The following is a 26,605-nucleotide window of genomic DNA, read 5'->3' on the forward strand; positions in this document are numbered from 1 at the left end:
GAAATTCCCTTAATTTCCTTTTTTCCATTTGATTTAGAGATTGGCCTGCAACTGCAACCATTTGGTCGAACTTGTCGTTGGAATTATCTGATGTTGTCGTCTGACGGATTATGGACGTCACGGGTACACAAGTTCCTACTTTTGTCTCCTTCTTGATGGTCACCGGGTAGTCATTGACATTAATCAATCTCACGGGAATTTCTTTAGCAGAAGTAACCAATTCCTTTCCAATTATGATCCCTCGGCCAACCTCCTCGTCGTGGTTCCATGGCTCCATCATAACAGGTGTTCCTTCTTCTACAGTTCCCTGTAGCCGCGCTACGATGATCGTTTCACTCCTCGCAGGCACAACTGTATCTTCTTTAATGGCTGCTAGCACAGTTCTGTCATCATGTGGATGAAGAAATACCTCCTCGTTGCCAACTTTAATTACCCTATTCTTAAAATCCAATTGAAATCCATGCAAATTCATTACGTCCATTCCTAATATAACATCTTCTTCGATGTCTGCAACTATGACAGTATGGACGAACTTTTCTGCTCCGATCCCCAATTGTATCTGGATTTCTCCGTGGATGTTGGCATTTTCACCTGTGGCAGTCCGCAGTCGCAACCTCGTTGGTAAGAGCTTCTTATGACTGTTTATAACTGACGGTCGTATAATGGTTCTGGTCGCTCCGGTATCCACCAACAATGTATACTTTTTACCATTTATTTCTCCATCCACATATACACTATCTTCACGACATTTCAAAGAAGCTATTAGTATGAGAGGGTCTTTGGAAAAGTTGCGGGTCGAAGCTGCCCCCCTAAGGCCGACCCGTTCTAGTTTTCCTGCTGGTGAGTCTCTTGACTGTTATTGTACCTAGGGTACTTACATGAACTCCGTACGTGTCCCATTTCCCCACAATTCCAGCAAGTTATGGTCTTTGTTTTCTTGTAGGAAATGCCCTTTATCATATTGACAATCTGGTCCAGTTTGTCTTCATCCTCTTCCTCTTTCACAGTCCTAACTTTACTGTACCCGCCAGAGGCCTGGGTAGCTGATTCGTATTCGAGGGCGGCAGATAAGACATCAACCAGCGTCTTGTGACGAGCTAATCGCAGTGTTCTTTGCATTTCATGATCACGAAGGCCATCAATGAATGTTTGAACAGCCAACTTTTCCATCATGTCTTCGGGAGCTGTTGGATATGCATATCGTACCAACCTGGCAATATCGACCTCGTATTCTTGAAGAGCTTCATCTTTCTTTTGTCTTCGATTTTTAAACTGCGACTGATAGACATGCTCTAAATGTTCGTGTCCGTATCGCATATTCAGTCTCTTTTTAAGCTGCTCGAAGTCATCTGTCTCCTCTACGGCTATGGTCTGGAGGACATCCAAAGCGTCGCCTCGAAGAGCAATAGTGAGGTTTACAGCTTTTTCTTTTTCGGACCATCCGTTCGCTCTGGCCGCCGATTCGAACTGTTTCATGTAGTTGTTCCATGATGACTTTCCGTCGAAATTTGGCACCTTAACACGAGCATGACCTACACTCCCTTCAACTATCGACCGTGGCTCCAACTTGTATTTGGTTTCATCATCTTTAATATCTGTTAAGATGGGTTCCACCACTTTGTCCACTTTTTCCGTTTCCTCCAGTTTCTTTTCTATTTCCTTGATCTTTTCTTCAAAGGTAGATTTTATGGACGATATCTTGTCAAAATCCGAAGTGACTTTAGAGATCTCGTTAGTCATTTTGCTGTCAAGGGATGAAATATCACCCGAAACTTTCTTCTCTAATGATGCAATGTCTGTCGAAACCTTCAAAACATCCGAGGAAACTTGGGAAATTTCACTAGAAACCTTTTTCTCTAACGATGTGATCTCTGTTGAAACTTTGTTCTCCAGCGATGTAATGTCTGTCGAAACTTGGGAGATTTCACTAGAAACTTTGCTCTCTAACGATGTAATCTCTGTCGAAACTTGGGAGATTTCACTAGAAACTTTGGTCTCCAACGATGTAATGTCTGTCGAAACTTTGTTCTCTAACGATGTAATTGACGAAATCAAAGCAGCATTATTGTTTTCAAACAAATAGGTTTCTGGATCTTGACCCTCCTCCTGAAGAGCTTTCTTTAAACGTTCGACTAACTCAGCCTTTTTCCCAGTAGAACTCAGATCCCTTTCTTCCAATTCAAGTCTCAGGTCTGCAATTTTTAGCTTACACAAGGTAGACATGATCACACACTTTATTTATTACGATTTATATTTTATTTATTTTTTAAAGGTTCCACACTCTATTTAAACCGAGAATTTACGTTAAATTTATGTATTTCAAGTATCCTCACTTCTGCACCATTTTTGTTACGCGATTGACTCTACTATTTTATTTATTTATATCTTTAGTCACTAAGTTTAATTTAAATAAAGGAAGACTTACTTATATTATTTTATTTACATCACTTATTTATTTTTAATAATTACAAATAACACCAACTAACACATCTAATTTATTTGCAACTCAAATTTATGATTTAATTAACTAAACATAACGATAACTAATATATACATTTCATTAAATCCGAATCGAGTACAATTATATTACACGTCGCGGCTCATTCGTTGACTGACTGGCCTGTGCTTGAATTTCAGTCCTATATATACTTCGGCAGCGCTCGCTCCGAACGCCGTGGATAGGAATGGTATTGTCTCGTAACTTGGAGAAATATCGAGAAGAATTAGGCCGGGTTGTGAGGCGTCACAGTACGATTCCGATAACGACTGCAGACAGCAACTGCAAACATCAGTTGCAGTTCTCGGCGTTATGGACGTTACTACTTTGCACTATTTATCTGTATGAGACTGATTCCGACATCTGACTGCAACTGCTGTCTGGCAGAACGTCAGTTGCTAATAATTATGCAAATTATTAGTGCAAAATAATGACGTCTGTCATGGTGACAACTGTAACTGCCATCTGCAGTAGTTGTCGGAATCGTACCTTTAAAGTGTGTGGTATAATTATAATAATTATATATGTTATATAACTTAAATGGTTTAAACTTAAGTTTGTTATTACATTGTGACTTAAATGTTTAATTTGTTAATAAATGATTTATTAGTTTATATGTTGTTTCACTTTTGACACAGTAAATACTTATAATATAAAAAGTGAAAATTCTATGTATGTTATATATGTTGCATTGAGGATATTGTAATTCTATGCATTTTAACAAGCCTTCTATTTGGTTTTATTTAAATGGAAAAATTGCAATACTAACAATGCCCATACGAATAATTGAATGGGCCTGCCGAATAACGTTGTAAGCGCCACATGGTTTGTTTTTGAGAAGTCAAAGAAAAAGTCTTAATATTGTGATGATGGTGAGTTTATACATTTTAAGGGTTAGTAATACAGTTTTTAAATACAAAATACAAACTGTATTACTCACCTTTAAAATGTATAAACTCACCATTATCACAATATAAAACTTTTTCTTTGACTTCTCAAAAACAAACCATGTGGTGGGCCCATTCAATTATTGTGTATTTCTAAATCCATAAAATGAAAATTAAATCTAAAAAACGACGCAAAATCGACGTAAAAACTACGTTTTTCATATCACGTACTTAAAACGTGATAAAAATGACGTGACTTATGGTGGGACATATTCACGTGATCTTCGACGTCGAAAAAACGTGATAAACTGACGTCGTTTGGTGATAATTATGACGTTTTTTCAACGTTTTTTAAACGTTATTTGGTTGCCTGGCTGGAGCCAATGGAATTGCCTGGTACTAAAAGATGATCTTCTGTACAGAACCTTTGAGAACGATGATGGTACAGAATCGAAGCTTCAGTTGATTGTACCTAAAAGTAAAGTGTCAGAAGTATTGCGTCAGTTGCATGACGGTACATCAGGTGGACACTTTGGTATTACGAAGACTCTGCAAAAGGTTCGAGAACGGTTCTATTGGGTGAACTGTAAAGATGATGTAAGAAGATGGTGCCGGAAATGTGAACTGTGTGCATCCGGTAATGGTCCAGTTGGTAAAAAGAGAGCACCCATGAGACAGTACAATGTTGGCAGTCCTCTGGAAAGAGTAGCAATCGACATTGCAGGTCCATTTCCAGAAACCGATGCTGGAAATAAATACATCCTGGTAGCCATGGATTATTTTACGAAATGGACCGAGGCCTATGCATTACCGAATCAAGAAGCTGCTACCGTTGCAGAGGTACTTGTTAGAGAATTCTTCAGCCGATTTGGTGTTCCCTTGGAGATCCACTCCGACCAAGGGCGAAACTTTGAGTCAGCTCTTTTCCAAAACGTTTGTAAATTGATTGGTGCCAATAAGACCAGAACAACACCCCTGCATCCTCAATCAGATGGGATGGTCGAGAGGATGAACCGAACGATGGGTAAACACTTGTCCAAAGTTGTATCTGAACATCAGCGAGATTGGGACCAACACATTCATTTATTCCTGATGGCCTACCGCTCGGCCGTAAATGAAACTACAGGTCAAACTCCAACCTGCCTGATGTTGGGTCGTGAAGTTCGTTTGCCCTGCGACCTAGAGTTTGGCTGCAGACCTTCCGAGGAACATGTTGCAGGCGAAGAATACGTCGACCTGAAGATACGAATGAACAACATTCATGAATTTGCCCGACAACACATCCAGATAGCCAGTGACAGAATGAAAGATCAATATGATTCTCGATGCAAGAATGAAAGCTTCGAAATAGGTGATCTTGTCTGGCTTTATAATCCACAACGTCGTCGCGGCTTGTGTCCTAAACTACAAAGACAATGGGAAGGTCCGTATGAAGTTAAGAAGAAAATAAATGACGTAATATACAGAATTAAGAAGTTGCCAAACGGTAAACCAAAAGTTATTCACATAAATCGTCTTGCACCATATGCTGGCTCCAATGAAACAGAAGAAGCCCGAGTCCTCCAACAGGAAATGAAAGATGCCGCACAGCCAAGTTTTAAGGAATTTATCATCAAATTACGCAGAAAGAAAGAGTGCTAGATTCGGCGTGACCACAGAAGTTCAGCAAGATCTGTTTGGTGTTCCAGAAAACGTCTCTCTAGCCCACTGTGTTGCCCAAGACCTCGAGATGACTAAAGGAATCTCGTCCGTATTCAATAGAAAGTTCGGCCGCCTGGACGAATTAAGAAATCAGCAGCCTAAAATTGGAAGAGTACTGCGATTGGAAGATGGTCCTCGATCTTTGCTGTATATGGTGACCAGGAAGTCTTATACGGACACGCCAAGCTATGAGAACATATGGCGTGCTCTAAGTAATTTGAAGAAAATCGTGTGTAATTATGACATCAAAGATTTGGCTTTACCAAAAATAGGCCATGCAGTAGAAAATCTGGATTGGAAGATTGTGAGAAGCATGCTTGAAGTGGTCTTCCGAGAAACTGGCGTACGAATTACTGTGTGTTGCATGAACCCGAAGATGTCGGATCCTTCAAAGACAGTAGACTGTTATTTCTTCTTGAAGGGTGTATGCAAAGCTGGAGAGTCGTGTAGATTCCGCCATCCTGGGCCTTCATCTAGAGTTGCTGATCGGGACGCTCAGATCTTAAGAGGGGAGCAATGTAGCAAAACAATGAGTCACCGGCCGCAAGACGTAAGCCGAGAAAAGTCTAGATCGAAGCACGCTATACGTGGAACCGATGCGCGGTTGTTGGAAGGTCACACGATAGTCGGAGAGCTGGCTTAGCCCGGAATGATCGAGAATAACGACTAGGATATATAAGGCATAATTTTTGTGAATAGAGTTTAGTCTTAAGCTAAAGTTTGTAAAGTAAACTTGTATAAATAAATAATAAAGTCGTAAATAAATACCCGAACGCTCGTTATTGTTACAATATGGAGGTTATCGGTAAACAAAAATGTATAATATATTAGTTTTTATTGTTGTGAGGACAGAAATAAAATCAAATTTATAATTATAGTGACTTTTTAAATAGTTTTGAAAAGCCACAGGTACGTAATTCTAAATATTTCAGTTGTATTCCAATAAAAAATTATCTTCATACCTATTTGGAAAAAGTAAAAAAAATAATGTACTTACCTAGTACTTGCTATGCTATACCCCTAGTAGGCAATGCTTTAATTTACATAATCTGATTACGAACAAACTTTCTACAAATTTTCATCTAATGTTTCGTTTTCTTACTCTATATATTGTTGTATTTTAATTCGACAAAAATCAAACTAATAAAAATTCATATAAACAAAATGTCAAAAAGTTGTTCAGTTTGTGTATATTCCCACATGACGTATACGCGAAGGTGGGGCAGTTTGAAATCGCTTCGACTCTCATACGGCGGGATACACGGGAAGTAGGTTCAAGCCCAATGCAAGTTATATCATTTTTTTTATTTTTTTTATAGATTTTATGATTGTAAGTATATTATTATATAATTTTTTCAGAAAATACGTATTTAATTAAAATTTTTGGCAACAATTATTGTTCAGAAATCATTTGTGGCATTTTTCAATGTGTTTGTGTGTGTTTTATTCGTTTATTTTTTGGTATTGTTTTAATAAAAATTTTTGGAAAGTAGTAGAGAAACTGTTTAAAGTATATTGATTTCGTTGAAATCATATAATAGAAGTATAACTTCTTACGTGCGTACAAAGTACACACATTCTTTTTATATAAAAGCAGACTAAATATCTAAAAATTAAAGGAATAACACAGAAAACACAAAAAATCGTCGATATAACTTAATAACACCTTCAGCGCCACGCTAGTTCACAAAATTTTCATTCTGGGCCAAAATGTTTTTTTGGGTGAATGGTATCAAATAGTTATGTACTACAATAACATTTTTCATATGAATTTCTAGTTACATACAACATATCTTTTCATGTCAAGGCAAAACCCAGTTATACCAGCAAATTGGCTCAGACCAAAACATTATTCTCTACATATAAAAACTTAAGAAAGTGTGTCCTTTTAGGAGACACATCAGATCAAACACAACGAACCATGTGTATCTTTTTCGGTACACAGCGTTGAGGACAGTGTGTATCTAAAAGGATACACTGGCGCTGAGGGTGAACCTATGAAATGCCAATACTGTCAAAATTTGATAAATGTCATTAGTGTCAAAATTTTATAACAGTGAAATAAACTTGTCTGCGGTTGGACCAATGACAAACAAGCATTACAACGCGGTAAATTTGAATCACTCCTCTTGGTTTAAAAACAAACTATAGTCGGCGAGTTTAAAGGCTAGCGAATGAACGAGTCAACGAGTGTTGATGACAAACAAAACTTTACACCCGCTCAGCAGCCAAACAGTAGCGAGTTGAAATCAATTAATTAAATGTTGAACTATTTGTTCTCAACATTACTTCTATAAGCAAAAGGATCTCCGTCCTTCAATTCTCTCAATAAACCTTAGGAAGCACCATATCAGTACTTTGCTGCAGTGTATAGAGAAGACGAATGTCCTATTCCAAATAGTGCAAATACTAACACTAGTTTCAACATTACTGGTTGTGACTTATCTATTTCAGAGGTATATACCAAATTATCCCAGCTAAACATACATAAGGGTCAAGGGCCTGATGGAATCCCACCCAAGTTACTGAAATACTGTAATTTTAATCTTGCTCGTCCCTTATTCTTTATTTTTCAAAAATCATTAAAAACGAGTGAATTCCCTCCCGTTTGGAAAGTTAGTTTTAATCACCGATATTCAAGAAAGGAGATAGAAGCAGGGTTCAAAACTACAGACCTATTAGTATCCTTAATACTATACCTAATGAGAGTTTAATATGTGACCAAATTAAGCCTACTATACAAAATGTAATTATTGAACAACAGTATGGTTTTGTTATGGGGAGATCAACTGAAATGAACTTATTAAATTAAAAACAGAAAAACTTAAATGAAGCATTGGAAAGCAAGCAACAGGTAGAAGCGATATATACAGATTTTTAAAAGGCATTCGATAGGGTCAACCATACGTTATTGTTACATAAGATCGAACAGTTAGGTTTCTCTGATCCTCTGATTAGTTGGATTCGAAATTATGTATTAGATAGAAGGCAGATAGTTCGTATTAAGAATTATTTCTCTAATGAAATTATAGTTAAATCGGGGGTACCTCAAGGCTCCCACTTAGGACCTATCCTTTTTAATTTATTTATAAATGACATAAATAAAAGTTTCAATTTTGCTCAATTTCTTCTATTTGCAGATATTAAATTATTTCACATAATTGCCTCTGATTTGGATCACTACAATTTGCAATCAGATCTTAATGGTCTTGTGGAATGGTGCTCACTTAATGGTATGGACTTAAATGCAAACAAATGCCATGCTATAACTTTTACTCGACTAAGAAACTTTGAGAATAATTCTTACTATATACGGGACACTAGGTTACAATTAGTTGACTCAGTTATAGATCTGGGTGTTATTCTTGACACTAACTTGAATTTCAACCTACACATTAATAGCATGGTTTCTAAGTCATTAAAGATGCTTGGCTTTATTAAAAGATGTAGCTATGAGTTTACGACTGGTCATTCTTTAAAACTTCTTTATTGTTCTTTGGTTAGACCTTAATTAAAATCTAAAATTACTTCTTGTGTTGAAATCAAGACAAGATCTTGAAATTTTCAAGAACTTGGCGACCCCTACTTATGAGGTCCTTCTCCAGTGTGCACACTCAAATGAGTTTTCAAATTACCCGCTTGACTAAATTGTTTAAAACAAATTTCACATTTATGAGGTTTTTCTCCAGTGTGCACTCTCAAATGGCCTTTCAAATGACTTGAATTACTAAATTGCTTAAAACAAATTTCACACTTGTAGGGTTTTTCTCCAGTGTGCACTCTCAAATGTGTTTTCAAACTACTCGCTTTGCTAAATTGCTTAAAACAAATCTCGCACTTATGGGGTTTTTCTCCAGTATGTATTCTCAAATGCTGCTTAAGATCACCTGTTTGATTAAATTGCTTAAAACAAATCTCGCACTTATGAGGTTTTTCGCCAGTGTGCACTCTCAAATGTTCTTTCAAATGATCTGTTCGACGAAATTGTTTAAAACAAATCTCGCACTTGTAGGGTTTTTCTCCAGTGTGCACTCTCAAATGTGTTTTCAAATTACTTGGTTCGCTAAATTGCTTAAAACAAATCTCGCACTTGTAAGGGTTTTCTCCAGTGTGTGTTCTCAGATGGTATTTCAAATGACTTGCATTACTAAATTGCTTAAAACAAATTTCACACTTATGAGGTTCTTCTCCAGTGTGAACACTCAAATGAGTTTTCAAACTACCCGCTTGACTAAATTGTTTAAAACAAATTTTACACTTATGAGGTTTTTCTCCAGTGTGCACTCTCAAATGTCCTTTCAAATGACTTGCGTTACTAAATTGCTTAAAACAAATTTCACACTTGTAACGTTTTTCTCCAGTGTGCAATCTCATATGTTGTTTTAGAGTAATAGCTTGACTAAATTGCTTAAAACAAATTTCACACTTATGAGGTTTTTCCCCAGTGTGCACTATCATATGTTGTTTTAGAGCAATAGCTTGACTAAATTGCTTAAAACAAATTTCACACTTATGCGGTTTTTCACCAGTGTGCACTCTCAAATGTGTTTTCAAATTACCTGCTAAATTAAATTGCTTAAAACAAATCTCGCACTTGTATGGTTTTTCTCCAGTGTGCACTCTCAAATGTCCTTTCAAATTAGTTGCTTGGCTAAACCGTTTAAAACAAACTTCGCACTTAAAACGTCTTTGTCCAGTTGCAAGTTCCATAGTTTGATTTAATGGTTTCCCTTCATCGTGTCGACTCGTGTCATTTCCTTTGCAAGATGAATCTTCAATGAGTTTCTCCATGATTTCCGTTTTGTCTTCATCTTGGGGATAACCTAAAATACAAACCAACTACAATATAAATATACAGGTATGGAAAAAATATCTGACTATAGGGCATTGAGACAACGCAACAAACTAAGAAAAAATACACTCCGTGCCAAAATTAAGCACAATTTGAAAATAATATAGTTTTTGTTATTGTGCTTGTTATCAAATTAACTTAGAGAATATGAAATTCTGATTGTTGATGAATGATTATATAAAAAAAAACAATTTAAATTGAAAACAATAAAAAAACAAACAAAAGAGAAGAAGTTTTTATCATTTTTTGCAAAAAAATTAAGAACATGCTAGTTGCGCTTCATTTTAATTCGAATTTAGTTGGGTTGGAATACGTTGTGCTGAACGTTTAAAGGCGCTTTTCAAGTTTATTAAGTGCTTTTTCTTTTGCAATAAACCAGCAGCAGCAAGAAAATCAAAATTTGTCACAAAGTGACTATTAGAATCGTTACTCTTCGCGAAGAAGGATACAGTCAAGTAGAACTCGCTGAAAGTTTTAACGTCACTCAGCCAACCATTTCAAGAGTGTTAACACGTTATGGAAATAACTCGAGAAGACTCGATCAAGGCCGTAGAAGGGTTACAACTCCTAGCTAAGACCCGTTTTTGACACTTCGTATACTAAGGCAAAGGTTTGTTACCAGTATTTCTCTACAAAATGAATTTTTGGATCGTTATAACTTTAGAATCAGCCAAAATACGATAAGAAGAACACTTGCCGAAAACGACCTACGCCCTGGACTGGGCACCCACTGGCCCATTATTCCTCAGACACCATAGAAAGCAAAAATTGCATTTTGCTCATAAACATGTTGTTAGGAATAATGACGATTGGGGAAGAATATTGGTATCTCGTCCTAAGCAATACGCCCTCTGGAGGATATTGCAGTAACCGAGCTAAGGGGCCATTGTTTCTTTTCTTTCACGTTGACGGTTGAAGGCATGGCATCCAGCATATTGTTTAGGTTGGGAGAATTTGTTTGTTTATGGTTTAATCACGTTTAATTGTTGCTGTATATTACTCGTTTGTTATTTATTTTGTTTGTTGTTTCGCGTTAAAGGTTAATTGTGTTTGGTGTACAAAATATAATTAAATTTAAAAGAAAAACACAGATAAACGAACAAAACTAAACATACAACCAAATACAACATATAATATGTAAACAATGGGACGCGGCGCCGGTAGTTTCTCCACTGTCATCAATACGACTAACTTCACACTTCACAATGGCCCCTTAGCTCGGTTCAATTTGATACCACATTGGCGCTGCGATCTTAATCCGAATCGCCAATTGTTCGCCGATGAATCCAGGTACATACTGTCTTTTTTCTGATGACAGGCGGAACAGAGTGTACAAAACACCTGGGGAACGCTACGCACAGTGTAACACTGTAGGGACTGTACTAGTGTACGTACAGTATGATGGAGTCTCGGTAATAGTGTGAGGTGAGATTTTTAAAGGCTCGTTCGGAGTTATTTAGAATAGATCTCGGGCGGCTTACATCACACAGGTATATTACAGACATTTTAAAAGAGCATGTCGTACCATTTGCACTATTTATTTGGATAATTTCATGCTTATGCAAGATAATGCCAGGAGATACATGGCAAGAATTGTGCAGCAATATGGTCAGGAGGTTGGAATTCCTGCCATGGATTGGCCTGCGAGCAGTTATGACCTCAACCCAATAGAACATGTTTGGGACATTATAGGTAGGCGGCTACAATATCTGCCTAATGGACCAAACACATTAGATGAACTGTTTTTGCGGTTAGTTGAAATTTGGGATCAAATTGATCAAGAAGAAATAAAAACGGTAATTCTCAGCATGGAAGATCGTTGCTAAGCAGTAATAAATGCCAGACGAGGCAATATAATATACTCGCTACTAGTACTTTCTTGGACTTTAAAAATGGCAATTCCGTCATTTATTTATGATGTTAGTTTATTTAGATCAGATGTTTGTTTAGATGTTTAGATTTATGATGTTATATTGTGTATTTCAATACATTTTTTGTAAAAAAGAAAAGTTTTTTATTTTAGATGTTCTAAAAGTAACCTTAAAGCATAAAAGAACAAACAATAGCTATTTATATAACAAGGGAGGAAAGTGCTACTTTTCCTCCCGAGAATGAAGTTTACTGCCCGACGCATAGCGGAGGGCAGTAATCATTCAAGGGAGGAAAAGGCACTTTACTCCCATGTTATACATATGGTTTTTCCACCTTCCTTAAATTAATAACAAGTCATTTCTCATTTTTACTTAATTTATTTATGTAACTAACCAACAAAATTTATTAAAACTAACAAGTAGGTACAATATAACTGTCAACTGTCTAATATAAGTCAAATTATTAATGTAAACATTGTTAAATCAAAATAACAATTTACTGTTCTTTACCATTCTGTAAAATACAGGGTGTTTTATAAATAAACGTTAAAATGTATAGATATTTCGTAATAGAAAATAGATATTGTACAGGGTGTCAATAAGTTATATTTCATGAATGAAATACCATGACGCCACTTTTACTTTTCCTCCCTAGGGAGGTACAGTACAAATTTGCTCCCTACAATCAGGTCCGGAAAAGTATACTTTCGGTAGAGATAGGTGGAAAAATTGTTTTCATTACAACTGAAATTATAATTTCAAAATAATGCGTTAATTTTGGCGCGCACTGTATTATATAGACTTGTATGTCCGAGAGAATAACATGTAACCACATTTTTGTGATAGACCCGTAAGCACTATGGACAGTCTTGTCTATACATTGTTGCCGAAAGAAAGTTTATTTTTCAGATAGTCTGGGGAAATATTTCAACGATGTGATTTCAACATTATAAAAGCTGGTTCATATCTTAGATTATTAATTCAACAGTTTCTTTAATTCCAATTCATAAAAAATAAAATAATAAATTCTTAACGACATGAATTAAAACAATTTATTCTAAAAAATAACAGTAACTTTATAATTGCCACAGGGGAGTATTTTAAGCCCGATTTTATACATCCTGTACAACATAGATCTTGAAGTTAGTATACCCAACCATACAAAAATTCTTCAATATGCTGATGATGTTTTATAGACAGAAGGAAAATTGTTAAGTAGATGTGAGAATAATTTAAAAGCCGCATTAGAAATCGTGAATCAGTGTTATGAAGAAGTAGGATTATCAATTTTTGACACAAAAACTGAGGTGTGTTACTTTACAAAAAAAAAACATAGAGTTCCACGAGGCAATCTTAATGTTGGAAAATTTAATTTTCCTATTAAAAGCTGTGTTAAGTATCTTGGTACCTACCTACAGTCGGAAAAATGAAAGAATACCCATGAACGATCTCATCAATCACTTATTTTGTATTTGCTGTCTTTTTCTATAAATAACAAACATTTGTTATAGAAAATGACAGCAAATACAAAATAAGTGATTGATGTGATTGTTTATGGGTATTCTTTTATTTTTACGACTGTATCTAGACAGGAAATTGTCAGTAGTAATTGCACAAGAGCTCTAAAATTATCGAATTTTTCCCGAGTGACACTTTGACAGTTTTAATTTCACGACCCGAAGGGGAGAAATATACAAGAAACATCTTTTTAAAATGTTTCGTACAGTTCTAGCACTAATGCCAATTTCTCCTGAAATTAAGGTGCTGTTACAAGGAAAATTGATTTCAGCTAGACTACATACGACAGTTTCACGCTGTTCTCGTTCTTCATTAATTGCACCAACTGGTTGATTTTTGTCTTCATCAGTATCCGTGCATTTTCTACAATTCTTGACACAACCAGTTTTTTCAAATTTAAAAATAATGTTGTGAATTGTAGATTTTGTTGGTACAGGACCTTCGAATTAAAACGAAAACCTACCGATTATATCGTCGGCACTACTTCCAGAATAATACCATTTAATAATTTGAATTTTATGTTCAGTTGTAAAGGTTACCATTTTCCTAACTTGCACTATCAATTTCTTTTTTCTGTTTTTTTTTTGCGAAAAAAAAAAACCAGAATTATTACTATGGTTTGCTTTTAAACCAAGAGGAGTAAACTAAAAAGACAGATTCACACCCAAGAAAGTCACTAATAAAATCACCAAATATATGTTCTTTTTTGGTTGATCATATCGGCTTTCGACGATAATCCATACATATTATATTATACTAATGTAACGAGCCGGTCCTGTGCTTCTCCGATCCAGAGGTTAAACGACAACCTTGAACAATCGAATGTTCATTCGATTCAAATCGAAGAGACTGCGCGCCAGAACGAGAAGACACAAGATAACGATACGAATCGGTGCGTGGGAAAAAGACGTTGATTTATTGTTGTATTTCTTCATATTATTGTAGCAACTATTGTTAATCACGGAATAAATGTGGTGTAAATCGACAGGTAGTGCGTTTTACCTATAAATCCTCCTCCCTACCCGCCATTCGCTACTGCACCTTTCTCGCCTCCTGGTGTCCATAAATTATCACATGAACCCGTATCCCTTTCACCCGTAATATCCTTACAGATTTGGCGCCCAACTCGATGGCTGTGATAAAATTGGACATTTTCGGTGTGCGTAATTTGGTGCAATTAATAACATTTTGTTAATTCGGTCCGGTTTTAAGGACATAACCTCCAAAAAGTGAGTGCATTGTGCTTTGAAAATCGCCGGCGAAAAAAGGTAGGATCTTTTCGATTTTCAATAGCTCCAATCAGCCAAAACCGATTGCGATCGTGAATCGATTATAATTTCAAGCGGTAATATTGGTTGCCTAATGATTCAACGATATTTTTCGTAGAAAGTTTTACTGATTGCTTATCGTTGCCAGATCGTGGTCTGAAATTTGGGTTTTCTGATTTCAATTTCAATTCAAAGTAAAAAGTTTTCAACAATTTTAAAATATTCTGTTTTGTTTCACTTTTCTTTGAGAAATTGCATGGTAGTTTTGGCATTTATTCAATAAAATACGTGTATTTTGTATTTGAATTTATACTTTAGGTTTTGAAAGTTATTATTTATTTTTTACAACATGCCACGTAGACGTACTAGTGATGCACAGGTCAGCTCGGTCTCTGAAAATATGATTGCAATGTCAAACGTTCAATTTACTACCTTAATTCAAGAATTGCGAAGTTCGACATTGGGAACTAATGAAGAACTTTTGACCCGACTACGTGAGAGTTCGGCTACTCCTCCAATGTCACAAATGACGGGAAATTTCGTAAAGTGCACAGCTCGTTTCGACGGTAGTGAGCATGCCAATGTAGAAGCGTTTCTGTATAATATTCTTACGTTCAAGGAATGTACACATGTGAGCGACGACAATGCACTACGTGGATTGTCCATGTTACTTAATGGTACTGCCGCAACTTGGTGGCAGGGGATAAAAGCCTCGACTTTAACCTGGGCCAATGCAGTGCAAGCATTAAAGGATTCTTTCTCCAAAAAGCTACCGCCCTATTTAATTTTTCGAGAGATATTTGCGCGCGAACAAAACACAGATGAACAGGCCGAATTGTTCGTTTGCAATGTACGAGCATTACTCGCACAGTTACCGTACACTCTGTCAGAAGAAGCTGAATTAGATATGGTGTACGGATTACTGCAACGGAAGATAAGAAAAAGACTTCCGCGTAACAGATTTCAAACATTTCAACATTTGCTAAAAGAAACAAGAGATACTGAAGCTTCGTTGTTAGAATCTAAGTTAAGTAGCGATAACGAACAAACGAAGTCGCATCCCGTGAGGATGCAAGAACCGAATCAAGTAAAATCTAAGGTTAGACCCAAGTGCACGTTCTGCAAAAATTTCGGCCACCTTCAGGCCGATTGCCGAAAATATGAGAAACAGTCTCTTTCTAGCAATTCCAAAGAAAACAAAGCAAATGTGGCATCCAAACCTTCTTCTACAGAGTCACGGACTCCGACAATTTATTGTTAAGGCTCTAATACGCCAGGTTTCATCCGTTCTAACTGTCCTACTTGCAAAAATACCGCACGTGCGTCAACCTCAACACAAAATGTTGCCTCCTTAGAACTTCTTATGGCAGATACAGATTCTAATAATCTGAGACCCCTTCTTCCTATATCGATCTTAGGCTTACAAGGATGTGCATATGTCGATACAGGTGCTAAATGTAGCATCGCTGGTTCAAGGTTATATAATCATCTAATCGATGCTAATGTTCCTTATATTATCAAGGATACAACTATGGTCCTTGCAGATGGCGAGTCGCGCATCGTGTGTGCTCATGTATTTGAATGCCCTGTCATTCTTCTGGACAAGGTTATTCCAACAACTTTTGTTGCTATTCCAGAACATTCGTCTGCCAAAACCCTTCTTGGTGTAGATTTTATCACCAATGCAAATATGATTATAAATGTTCCTCAGATGAAGTTTACCTTCACTTCTTCTCCTCACGTCCAGTACGACTTTGTGAAAGAAGCTGTCTCTTTGACTACTTGTTGAATTTACTCGAAGTGTCTTTGCGCGAGGATGAGGGCACACAACTGAGTGATGCGGAACGAAAGCAGTTACAGTTACTGACGAAAATAGGGATGTTTTCGAAGAGAAAAATGAGCCCACTCCTTATGCAGAGCATTGTATAAATTTAACAAACGATACGCCTATAGCTGTGCCACCATACCGGGTGACACCTCAAAAGTCACAGATCTTACGATCCGAAGTTGACTCCCTGCTAGATAAGGGCATAATAGAGGAATGTGTTTCCGCCTATGCCGCACCCAGCGTATTGGTTGCTAAGAAGGATGGTAGTTATAGAATGTGCGTTGATTACCGTCGGCTTAACAGTATCACTATATCGGATAGATATCCTCTTCTAAGGATGGACGATTTAATGCATGCTGCGAGTAGAACTTTGTACATGTCTACTCTGGATCTGAAGAGTGGTTACCATCAGGTATCTGTGCGAGAGGCTGATAGAGACAAAACCGCATTTATCACTCCATTTGACCGTTTCAACCGTATGGCATTTGGATTACGCAATGCACCGGCAACTTTTCAGCGGTTGATTGACCGTTACCGGCGTGGTTTTTCAGGGTATACTAATATTAGCGTACTTAGATGATATGATTGTAATATCAGACACTTTTGAAAAACATCTTCAGGAACTTGGTTGTGTTTTAGAAAGACTCCGAACCTTTAACTTATGCGTCAATCGCGATAAGTGTACTTTTGTCCGACCATTTGTACGATATTTAGGACATCTGATAACCCCATCAGGTATCGCTACGGACCCGAGCAAGGTAGAAGCTGTAGTTGCGATGCGGGCTCCACGTAATGTGAAACATGTCCAATCTTTTCTTCAAACTTGCAGTTGGTTCCGAAGATTCATTCCCAATTTTGCGGAAGTGTCCAAGCCATTGTCTGATTTAATGAAGAAAAATACAAAGTTTATTTGGCAACAAGCTCAAATGCAGGTTTATAGTGATTTAAAGAATCTCCTGGTAAGTGCTCCAATCTTACGACAAGCGGATTTCACAATCCCATTCATCCTTAAAACAGATGCCAGCTCTTATGCCTTAGGAGCATGTCTACTCCAGGGGGAGGGGATAGACGAAAGGCCTGTAGAATATGCCAGTAGGCTACTGACCTCTGCTGAAAGAAATTATAGCACCACAGAAAGAGAGGCTCTTGCTATAATTTATGCGGTAAACAAATTCAGAGGGTATATTGAAAATTCACATGTAATAATCAAAACTGATCATCAACCTTTGCGTTGGCTCATGACATTACGATCTCCAACAGGACGATTGGCAAGATGGGCGCTGGAATTGCAGAGTTATGACCTCAGGATAGAGTACATCCCTGGGAGAACAAATAATATTGCAGACATGCTATCCCGCACCCCATGCGAGGACCCTAGTGTATGTGATGTATGTACTATAGCTATTGATGTACCAACAGCAGGTAATCAACAACTCCGAGACGAGCAACTTAGGGACCCAGACCTAAAGAAGATCATCGATAGCTTCGAAGCCGATGATTCAGAGATAGTCGATCTGAACAGATTTACTGATCGAGGTTACATCATGAACCAAGGCGTTCTGTACCGCTTCAATCAAGATGCTGATTCTGACGAAGCGCAGCTAGTGATTCCTCGATCTAATATTAGTACGATTCTAAGGGAATGTCACGACGATCCCTTAGCTGGTCATTATAGTATTGAAAGAGCCATACAGAGAATTACTGGTCGTTATTACTGGACCGCTATCAGAAAAGATGTAACCAACCACATAAGAAAATGTGTCGAGTGTCAAAAGTTCAAACCCAGTAATCTAAAACCAGCAGGACTAGTGCAAACCCCAGTACTAGCCCAACGTTTCGAATGTTTAGCCATGGACTTGGTAGGCCCATTACCTGAAACGGAACGAGGTAACAACTGGATCTTCGCAGTAGAGGATACCGCTACCAAGTGGATGGAACTGTTCGCGTTAAGAAGTGCAACAGCCGAAGAATGTCCTAAGACACTTATTAATGAAATATTTTTCCGCTACGGCACTCCGAAACGAGTAGTAAGTGATAACGGATCGCAATTCGTAGGTAGAGTCATGCAACAAGTGACTTATTGTTTAGGCATCCATCAGACTCTGACTCCTGTGTATCACCCGTCGTCTAATCCGGAAGAAAGGAAAAATAGAGACCTTAAGGTTCAACTTTCTATACTAGTTCAGAATGACCATACTCGCTGGGACGATAGGTTGTCATGTATTCGGTTTTCTATGAACAGTGTCCCGAGTTCGGCTACCGGATATTCACCCGCGTACCTGTGCTTTGCGCGTGAACTCAGAACCCCTATGGACGTACATAAGGACTTGCGTGCCGTGGTGAATTGTGAAACGGTAGTGCCCGAGATAACTCCATACTAACGACGACATGTTGATGCATTACTACGTTCGAGAGAAACAAACGAACTGGCGAAAGACTCAAGTAAACGGTTTGCTGATAGGCGTCTCCGCGAGACAGAACATTACGAGAAAGGCGATAAAGTGCTTGTACAGACTCACTTTCTAAGCAAAGCAAACGCCGGTTACACTTCTAAGTTTGCCCCGCGTCGCGACGGCCCGTATATAATCCTTTCCCAACCTTCTCCTACAGCTTATGAAATTGCATCTCCAGATCAGCCTAATATATCTTTAGGTAAATATCACATTTCAGCACTGCAACGCTTCATCGATGACGATGGTGTTACCAACACCGTCCCCATTCGTCCCATCCGGAGGAGAGGACGCCCGACTTTGGCAGCAGTTTCTGCCCCATCGACTGACAACGGTGTAGTTCCAGATACCGTTGAACCTGAATCGCACATATGTGATGAACAGAACCCCTCATCCCCCTACAAAGTGTATTTCGATGCGTTAATTTACAAATGCTCCGTAGAGTAAGTAGCTCATTCAATGATCGTTTTTAGACGTACATAAATGTGTTAGGAGATAATTTTGAACACCTTATGTAATTAAATATTAAAAATATTTTATTAAAAGTAGCTTCTAATTTGTTCAAACATGTTTTTTTGCAAAATGTAATACTTAGTCCTGTCGCCAAGGGGGGTACAACGGCCTCCTTAATTCAGATGGACTTACCCAAGTTTTTTTATGTATTTTGACCCGTAGAACACGAATTTTTTGGGTAACAGTTGATCCGGATGTCGATAAGATTGTTATAAACAAAGAACTTGAGGAATTACATAGCAGCGATTTTTCGCAAAACAAAATATTTTTTGGGTGATTCTCAGCAAAAAATGGTCTTACAAGTTTTTTCGTATGACGCGTAGTTTTCGAGATAAACGCGGTTAAACTTTCAAAAAATCGAAAAAGTGCAATTTTTGAACCGGAATAACTTTTGATTAAAAAATAAAATAGCAATTCTGATTACTGCATTTGAAAGTTCAAGTCAAATTCTATCGGTTTTGATTGTTTGCATTGCTAAAAAATAAGTTTTTATTTGTTAAATAAAGGTATAAACACAATAGTGTTTCCCGGGCCCAATGCATGCGTTTTAATGGACGTAATGTACGTAGACATTATGTATGCGCGCCTACTCGTTCGATTTCAAATTAGAAATGCATTGAAAACATCATTCAATCACTATGTGTTGATAGCTTTGTTTAACAATAAAAAAATTAATTTCTAGCAATGAAAATAATCAAAACCGATAGAATTTTACTTGAACTTTCAAATGCGGTAAGCAGAATTGCTATTTTATTTTTCAATCAAAAGTTATTCGGGTTCAAAAATTGCAATTTTTCGATTTTTTGAAAGTTCAACCCCGTTTATGCCGAAAACTATGCATCCTACCAAAAAACTTGTAAAATAATTTTTTGCTTAGAATGACCCAAAGAATACAAAACCATGTTTTGTTTTGCGAAAAATCGCTGTTATATGATTCCTCAAGTTCTTTGTTTATAACAATCTTATCGACATCCGGATCGAATGTTACCCAAAAAATTCGTGTTCTTCGGGTCAAAATACATAAAGAAAACTTGGGTAAGTCCATCTGAATTAAGGAGGCCGTTGTACCCCTACTGCCGACAGGACTAACTGATAAATTATGTTTCGTTCTTTATTTGTTACATTTACATACAAAAGTAGTGTTTAATTGTCTTCACAAAATATTGTATTTTGTGTTTGTGTGTTTTTTTGTAAAATTTATTACTAATTTTTTTTGTTTATTTGTTGCATTTACATAAAAAGATAGTTTTTAATTGTTTCAAAAATGTTGCATGTAGTGGTTGTGTTTTTGTTTGTAAAATGTATTACTAATAAATTATTTTTATTTCTTTATTTGCTACAGTGTTACATTGATTACCGGATTGATAATCGGTAATCTTCAATTGTGAATTCAGTCGTGGCTTACTTAAAATTTAGATAAATTTAAACACCTAAAATAATTTGCTCTGAAAAATGAAAATATCTCGAAAACAATAAATTTGGGCATAGGGAATGTTATATAAAAATTAAAGTACGTTAATGTTACTTTTCAATAATGATACAAAATACAGGGTGTTCCATTTAACATTACTGAGAAAATAATGTACTTGCGTTTTAACTCACCCTGTATATTTGATATAAAGAAAATTAACAATATCAATAATTCTTAAAAATTGTGACAATAAATACAAAAATATGGCATTAATAAACCATTGCTGTTGTGCTTATTTTTATTTATACAGGGAGTTGAACTTGTTACGATTTTCATACAAAATTGGTTACAACTTTGTAAATACCCTGTATAACACTACAAACCTTTATATTTTTGTGATGGAGAAGTTAACAGGATTTCGAATATAAAATAAAGTATAGAGTGTTCCGTTAAAAAAAACATAAGTTAGGTCTGCCACTGTGTTATCGAACACCCTGTATACTAAAAAAATGTGGTCTGCCGCACAGCCCTGATTTTACCTGGTTTGACATATTTTCGTTGGACTGGCAACGTTGCCATAGAAATTAGAATGACACTTGTGACAAGGTCAACTTACACTACATGAAAATAGTATGTCGTGCAACAAGTGCAGAAAGGTACTAATTTCTCATGAGTTTGAAAAGTTGCGGTACGAGCACAAGCGAGTGTCGCAATTCAAACGAGTGAGAAATTACCTTTCTGCACGTGTTACACACTATACTTTTTCTACAAGCACCGTTTTTCCTAAAAATAAAAATCACAATTTCCAAACGAAGATTAATTATAATAATATGTGATAAATTTTAAACTGTATGTAATTAATACTAATCAATTTAAATTTCTTATACCGAAACAATTGCACAGAAATCAGTTAAAAAATTAATGCACTGCCTTAATTTGTTTAAATTTAAACTATGTATTTTAAAAAACTATTACACAATAGTGTCATATTTGACGTTATATTTATGTAGTCACGGATTTACACAAAACCTACTTCATTCGACGTATCTTGCAGAGGTTGCTAAATTCTTATTGGCTATTTGATGATTATAAAATGTTTAATAAGAATGAAATTGTAAAATAAAACAGTTATAACATCAATAATTTAATTTCTATTCTATAGGTTAATATAATAATTGTCTTATAGGTTATATATTTGTCTAAACTTTAACCACGGATTTAAACAGAATATAACGTTACTCAGAATGAGGTAGCCAACTGTGCAGAAAAGAACTTTTTCTACAACTACTATTCAAAATGCACTTTTCTGGACAGTTTTATGTTAGCAAACTTGATATTTTCTCACAGTATAAGATATTTGACATTAGTGTGCAGAAAAGTGACGTTTTTGTGCCGGAATGTTCTTTTCTGCACAGTTGACTACCTCATTCTGAGTAACGTTATATTCTGTTTAAAATCCATGGTTAAAGTTTAGACAAATATATAACCTATAAGATAATTATTATATTTAACTATTAGAGGTGTGCAAGTACTTGGAGGGGATACGAGAAACGATCGTGCGCGAATAGCGGAGAAATATTGCAACTTTCTTAAATAATTCATATTGTCAATTGAAATTGTCAAACTGACGTATATTTCATACCTACTGTCATTCAAGAAGAAAAATTATATATTGCTCCTCAATATTGATATGATATGCAATTATTATATAAATGTATAAATTTAATTAATTGTATTTTGCTTGCAGTACTGCATTTTATTTACTAATTTTATTTACTACATACAATTGTTTACGTTTTAATAACATAACCTGAATCTGACTTTTTCTTCTTATTTTTTTGGACTATGGCCTTGACAATTAGCCAGCAACCAGGACTAATATAATTGGCCAATATAATTAAAAGTGCGAAAAATGTTGCTGAGCGTAGAAACCAGGTGTCGCTTTGCCGAACTTACACGGTCCCAATAGAATAGAAATTAAATTATGGATGTTACAACTGTTTTATTTTGCAATTTCATTCTTATTCAACATTTTATAATTATCAAATACCCAATAAGAATTTAGCAACCTCTGCAAGATACGTTGAATGAAGTAAATCCGTGACTACATAAATATAACGTCAAATGTGACACTATGGTGTAATAATTTTTTAAAATAGTTTAAATTTAAACAAATTAAGGCAGTGCATTAATTTTTTAACTGATTTCTGTGCAATTTGTTTGGGTATAAGGAATTTAAATTGATTAGTATTAATTAGGTACATACAGGTTAAAATTTATCACATATTATTATAATTAATCTTCGTATTCTTATAATTAAACTCGCTTGCGCTCGTACCGCAACTTTTCAAACTCGTGAGAAATTAGTACTTTTCTGCACTTGTTACACAATATACTATTCCGGCACAGAAACGTCACCTTTTTGCACACTAATGTCAAATATCTTATACTGTGAGAAAATATCAAGTTTGCTAACATAAAACTGTGCAGAAAAGTGCATTTTGAATGGTGTTTGTAGAAAAAGGGATTTTCGGTTATAAGAGTTGTACCAGTTTCTTATGACGCGAAGTGTACCTACTTATTTACAATAAACAATAAACGTTTTTTTACTCCAGTTACTTTTGCTTTTATTAATATACAAACGGTCCACTTTGTATATAATATTAAGTATATCCTATAATAATTATAGGTTATTCTCCAGTGTGTATGTACTCTCAAATGTGTTTTCAAAGAACCTGCAAGACTAAATTGCTTAAAAAAATTCACACTTGTATGGTTTTTCTCCAGTGTGCACTCTCAAATGTAGTTTCAATTGACTTGCATCATTAAATTGCTTAAAACAAATCTCACACTTCTAAGCTTTTTCTCCAGTGTGTACTTTAAAATGGGTTTTCAAATGACTTCCACGACTAAATTGCTTAAAACAAACTTCACACTTATGAGGTTTTTCTCCAGTGTGCATTCTCAAATGTCCTTTCAAATTACTTGCATCACTAAATTGCTTAAAACAAATTTCACACTTATAAGGTTTTTCTCCGGTGTGTATTCTCAAATGGGTTTTCAAATTACTTCCTTGACTAAATTGCTTAAAACAAATTTCACACTTATGAGGATTTTCTTCAGTGTGCACTCTCAAATGTAGTTTCAATTGCTTTGCATCACTAAATTGCTTAAAACAAATCTCGCACTTATAAGCTTTTTCTCTAGTGTGTACTTTCAAATGGGTTTTCAAATTACTTCGTTGACTAAATTGCTTAAAACAAATTTCACACTTATGAGGTTTTTCTCCAGTGTGCACTCTCAAATGTAGTTTCAATTGCTTTGCATCACTAAATTGCTTAAAACAAATCTCACACGTATAAGCTTTCTCCCCAGTGTGTACTTTCAAATGGGTTTTCAAATGACTTCCTTGACTAAATTGCTTAAAACAAATTTCACACTTATGAGGTTTTTCTCCAGTGTGCACTCTCAAATGTAGTTTCAATTGATTTGCATCACTGAATTGCTTAAAACAAATCTCACACTTATAAGCTTTTTCTCCAGTGTGTACTTTCAAATGGGTTTTCAAATGACTTCCTTGACTAAATTGCTTAAAACAAATTTCACACTTATGAGGTTTTTCTCCAGTGTGCACTCTCAAATGTAGTTTCAATTGATTTGCATACCTAAATTGCTTAAAACAAATCTCACACTTATAAGCTTTTTCTCCAGTGTGTACTTTCAAATGGGTTTTCAAATGACTTCCTTGACTAAAATGCTTAAAACAAATTTCACACTTATGAGGTTTTTCTCCAGCGTGCCATCTCAAATGTATATTTAAATTACTTCTCTGAGAAAACTGCTTGAAACAAATCTTGCACTTGTGCGGTTTTTTTCCAGTGTGTACTCTCGAATGTGTTTTCAAATGACCTGCTTGTCTAAAATGTTTAAAACAAAGTTCGCACTGGAAACGTCTTTGTCCAGCCGCAACTTCCATATTTTGATTTAATGCTTTTCCTTCATCTTGTCGAGTCATATAATTTCCTTCATAAGATGAATGTGTAATAAGTGTCCCCATAATTTCCAATTTCTTCTCCGCTTGGGAATAACCTAAAATAGTGTAATGTAATGTTTATTTACGGACTTGCCATTTATTTTTACAAATCAACTTAAGCTTAACTTAACTATTAAAGCACAATGTGATTACATTAAAAGGCATTTTGGATCTTATTCTTAATAGTACATACTTAGTAATAAATGAAAAAAATCATTACTATTAAATTTCTTTGCATTTCTACACATTCTCTGTAAGAGTTTATTTACAGTATAAGTTCGATTATGAAATTCTAAATAAAATAAGTCTTGGGATCTGGTGTCTCTACAGGGAATACGACAGTAAACATTTTCCAAAAGACCACTAGCATTAATGCCTCCTCGAATTAATTTATATACAAGGTGTTTAGTAAAGAATGGGCCATAGCTTAACCTTAGATTCTTGAGGTTAAAATAGGTCGATTTAAGCTAACTTACCTTAGTACAAAAGTTGATAATAACCGAAATACAGGGTGTCAAAGTTAAACTTTTATTTTATTTATTTTTGAATATTTCCTGACAGGCATGGGACAACAACACGAAATTTGGTAAGTGGTGCTGGTACTGTACACCCTACTAAATTATATTAAACACACGTTTGGCTATTCTGGCTACTACCAGAGGCGTACGACGGGGGAACGTGAATGGTTGACCCTTACCAAATTCTACGCCACTGGCGGAATTTCTATTTTAGTGCAATTTTTTGATTCTCCAATACTTTCTATGTAAATAACATACTCTTCATTCGTAACGATAAAGCCATTAGTTTTCGAGATATTTGAAGTTAAAAACGAAGGACCATAATACATTAATCAAAATAAGTGTGCAATTTCATTTTTAACTTCAAATATCTCGAAAACTAATGACTTTATCGTTACGAATGAAGAGTATATTATTTGCATAGAAGTATTGGAGAATCGAAAAAGTATGCTAAAATAGTTTCATCACTGGCGTTAAATTTGGGAAGGGTCAACCATACACTTTCCTCTGTCGTACGCCTCTGGTATTAACCACAAACGATTATTTAACATCATTTAGTAGGGTGTATAGTACCTACACTTTCTGCCAAGTACCATAAGGATATATCAAATAGTTTTATAGTACCGGGCACACATAATTAAGTTTTAAATAAAGAATAAATTATTAAAAAAAAATAGAATACTTTAAAATAATTTGACATATTTGTGCCTACAGAAACTGTAGGCACTGTACACCCTACTAAATTATGTTAAATAATCGTTTCTGGCTACTACCAGATGTGTACGACAGGGGAAAGTGAATGGTTGACCCTTCCCAAATTCTACGCCACTGATGAAACTGCTTTTCTAGCATAATTTTTAGATTCTCCGATACTTTCTATACAAATAATATACTCTTCATTGGTAACTTCATTAGTTTTCGAGATATTTGAAGTTAAAAATGAAAAGACACACTTATTTTGCTTAATGTATTATGCTCCTTCGTTTTTAGCTTCAAATATCTCGAAAACTAATGGCTTAATCGTTACGAATGAAGAGTATGTTTTTTACATAGAAAGTATTGCAGATGCAGAATCAAAAAATTGCACTAAAATAGCAATTCCGCCAGTGGCGCAGAATTTGGGAAGGGTCAACCATTCACGCTCCCCCGTTGTACGCCTCTGGCAGTAGCCCGAAACGTTTGTTTAACATAATTTAGTAGATTATACAATACCAGCACCACTTACCAAATTTCGTGTTGTTGTCCCATGCCTGTCAGG

General features: G+C 35.8%; 1 protein-coding gene across 5 annotated transcripts in view; it reads right to left on the reverse strand.

Moving 5' to 3' along the window:
* Positions 1-2,749: 2,749 nt before the first annotated feature.
* Positions 2,750-26,605, reverse strand: part of LOC126892014 (zinc finger protein 235-like) — a 92,300-nt gene continuing 68,444 nt past the window's right edge. For 3 of the 5 annotated variants that reach the window (XM_050661426.1, XM_050661427.1, XM_050661430.1), the window contains one exon: positions 2,750-9,908. In XM_050661426.1, coding sequence (XP_050517383.1) covers positions 8,668-9,908 — 1,241 coding nt within the window. In that variant the 3' untranslated portion in view covers positions 2,750-8,667. Of the gene's footprint in view, positions 9,909-20,482; positions 24,886-26,605 lie in introns of those variants that run through there. The other 2 variants (XM_050661428.1, XM_050661431.1) reach the window with 1 other exon arrangement.

Source organism: Diabrotica virgifera, chromosome 9 (genome assembly GCF_917563875.1).
Source record: "Diabrotica virgifera virgifera chromosome 9, PGI_DIABVI_V3a".
Taxonomy (NCBI): Eukaryota; Metazoa; Arthropoda; class Insecta; order Coleoptera; family Chrysomelidae; genus Diabrotica; species Diabrotica virgifera.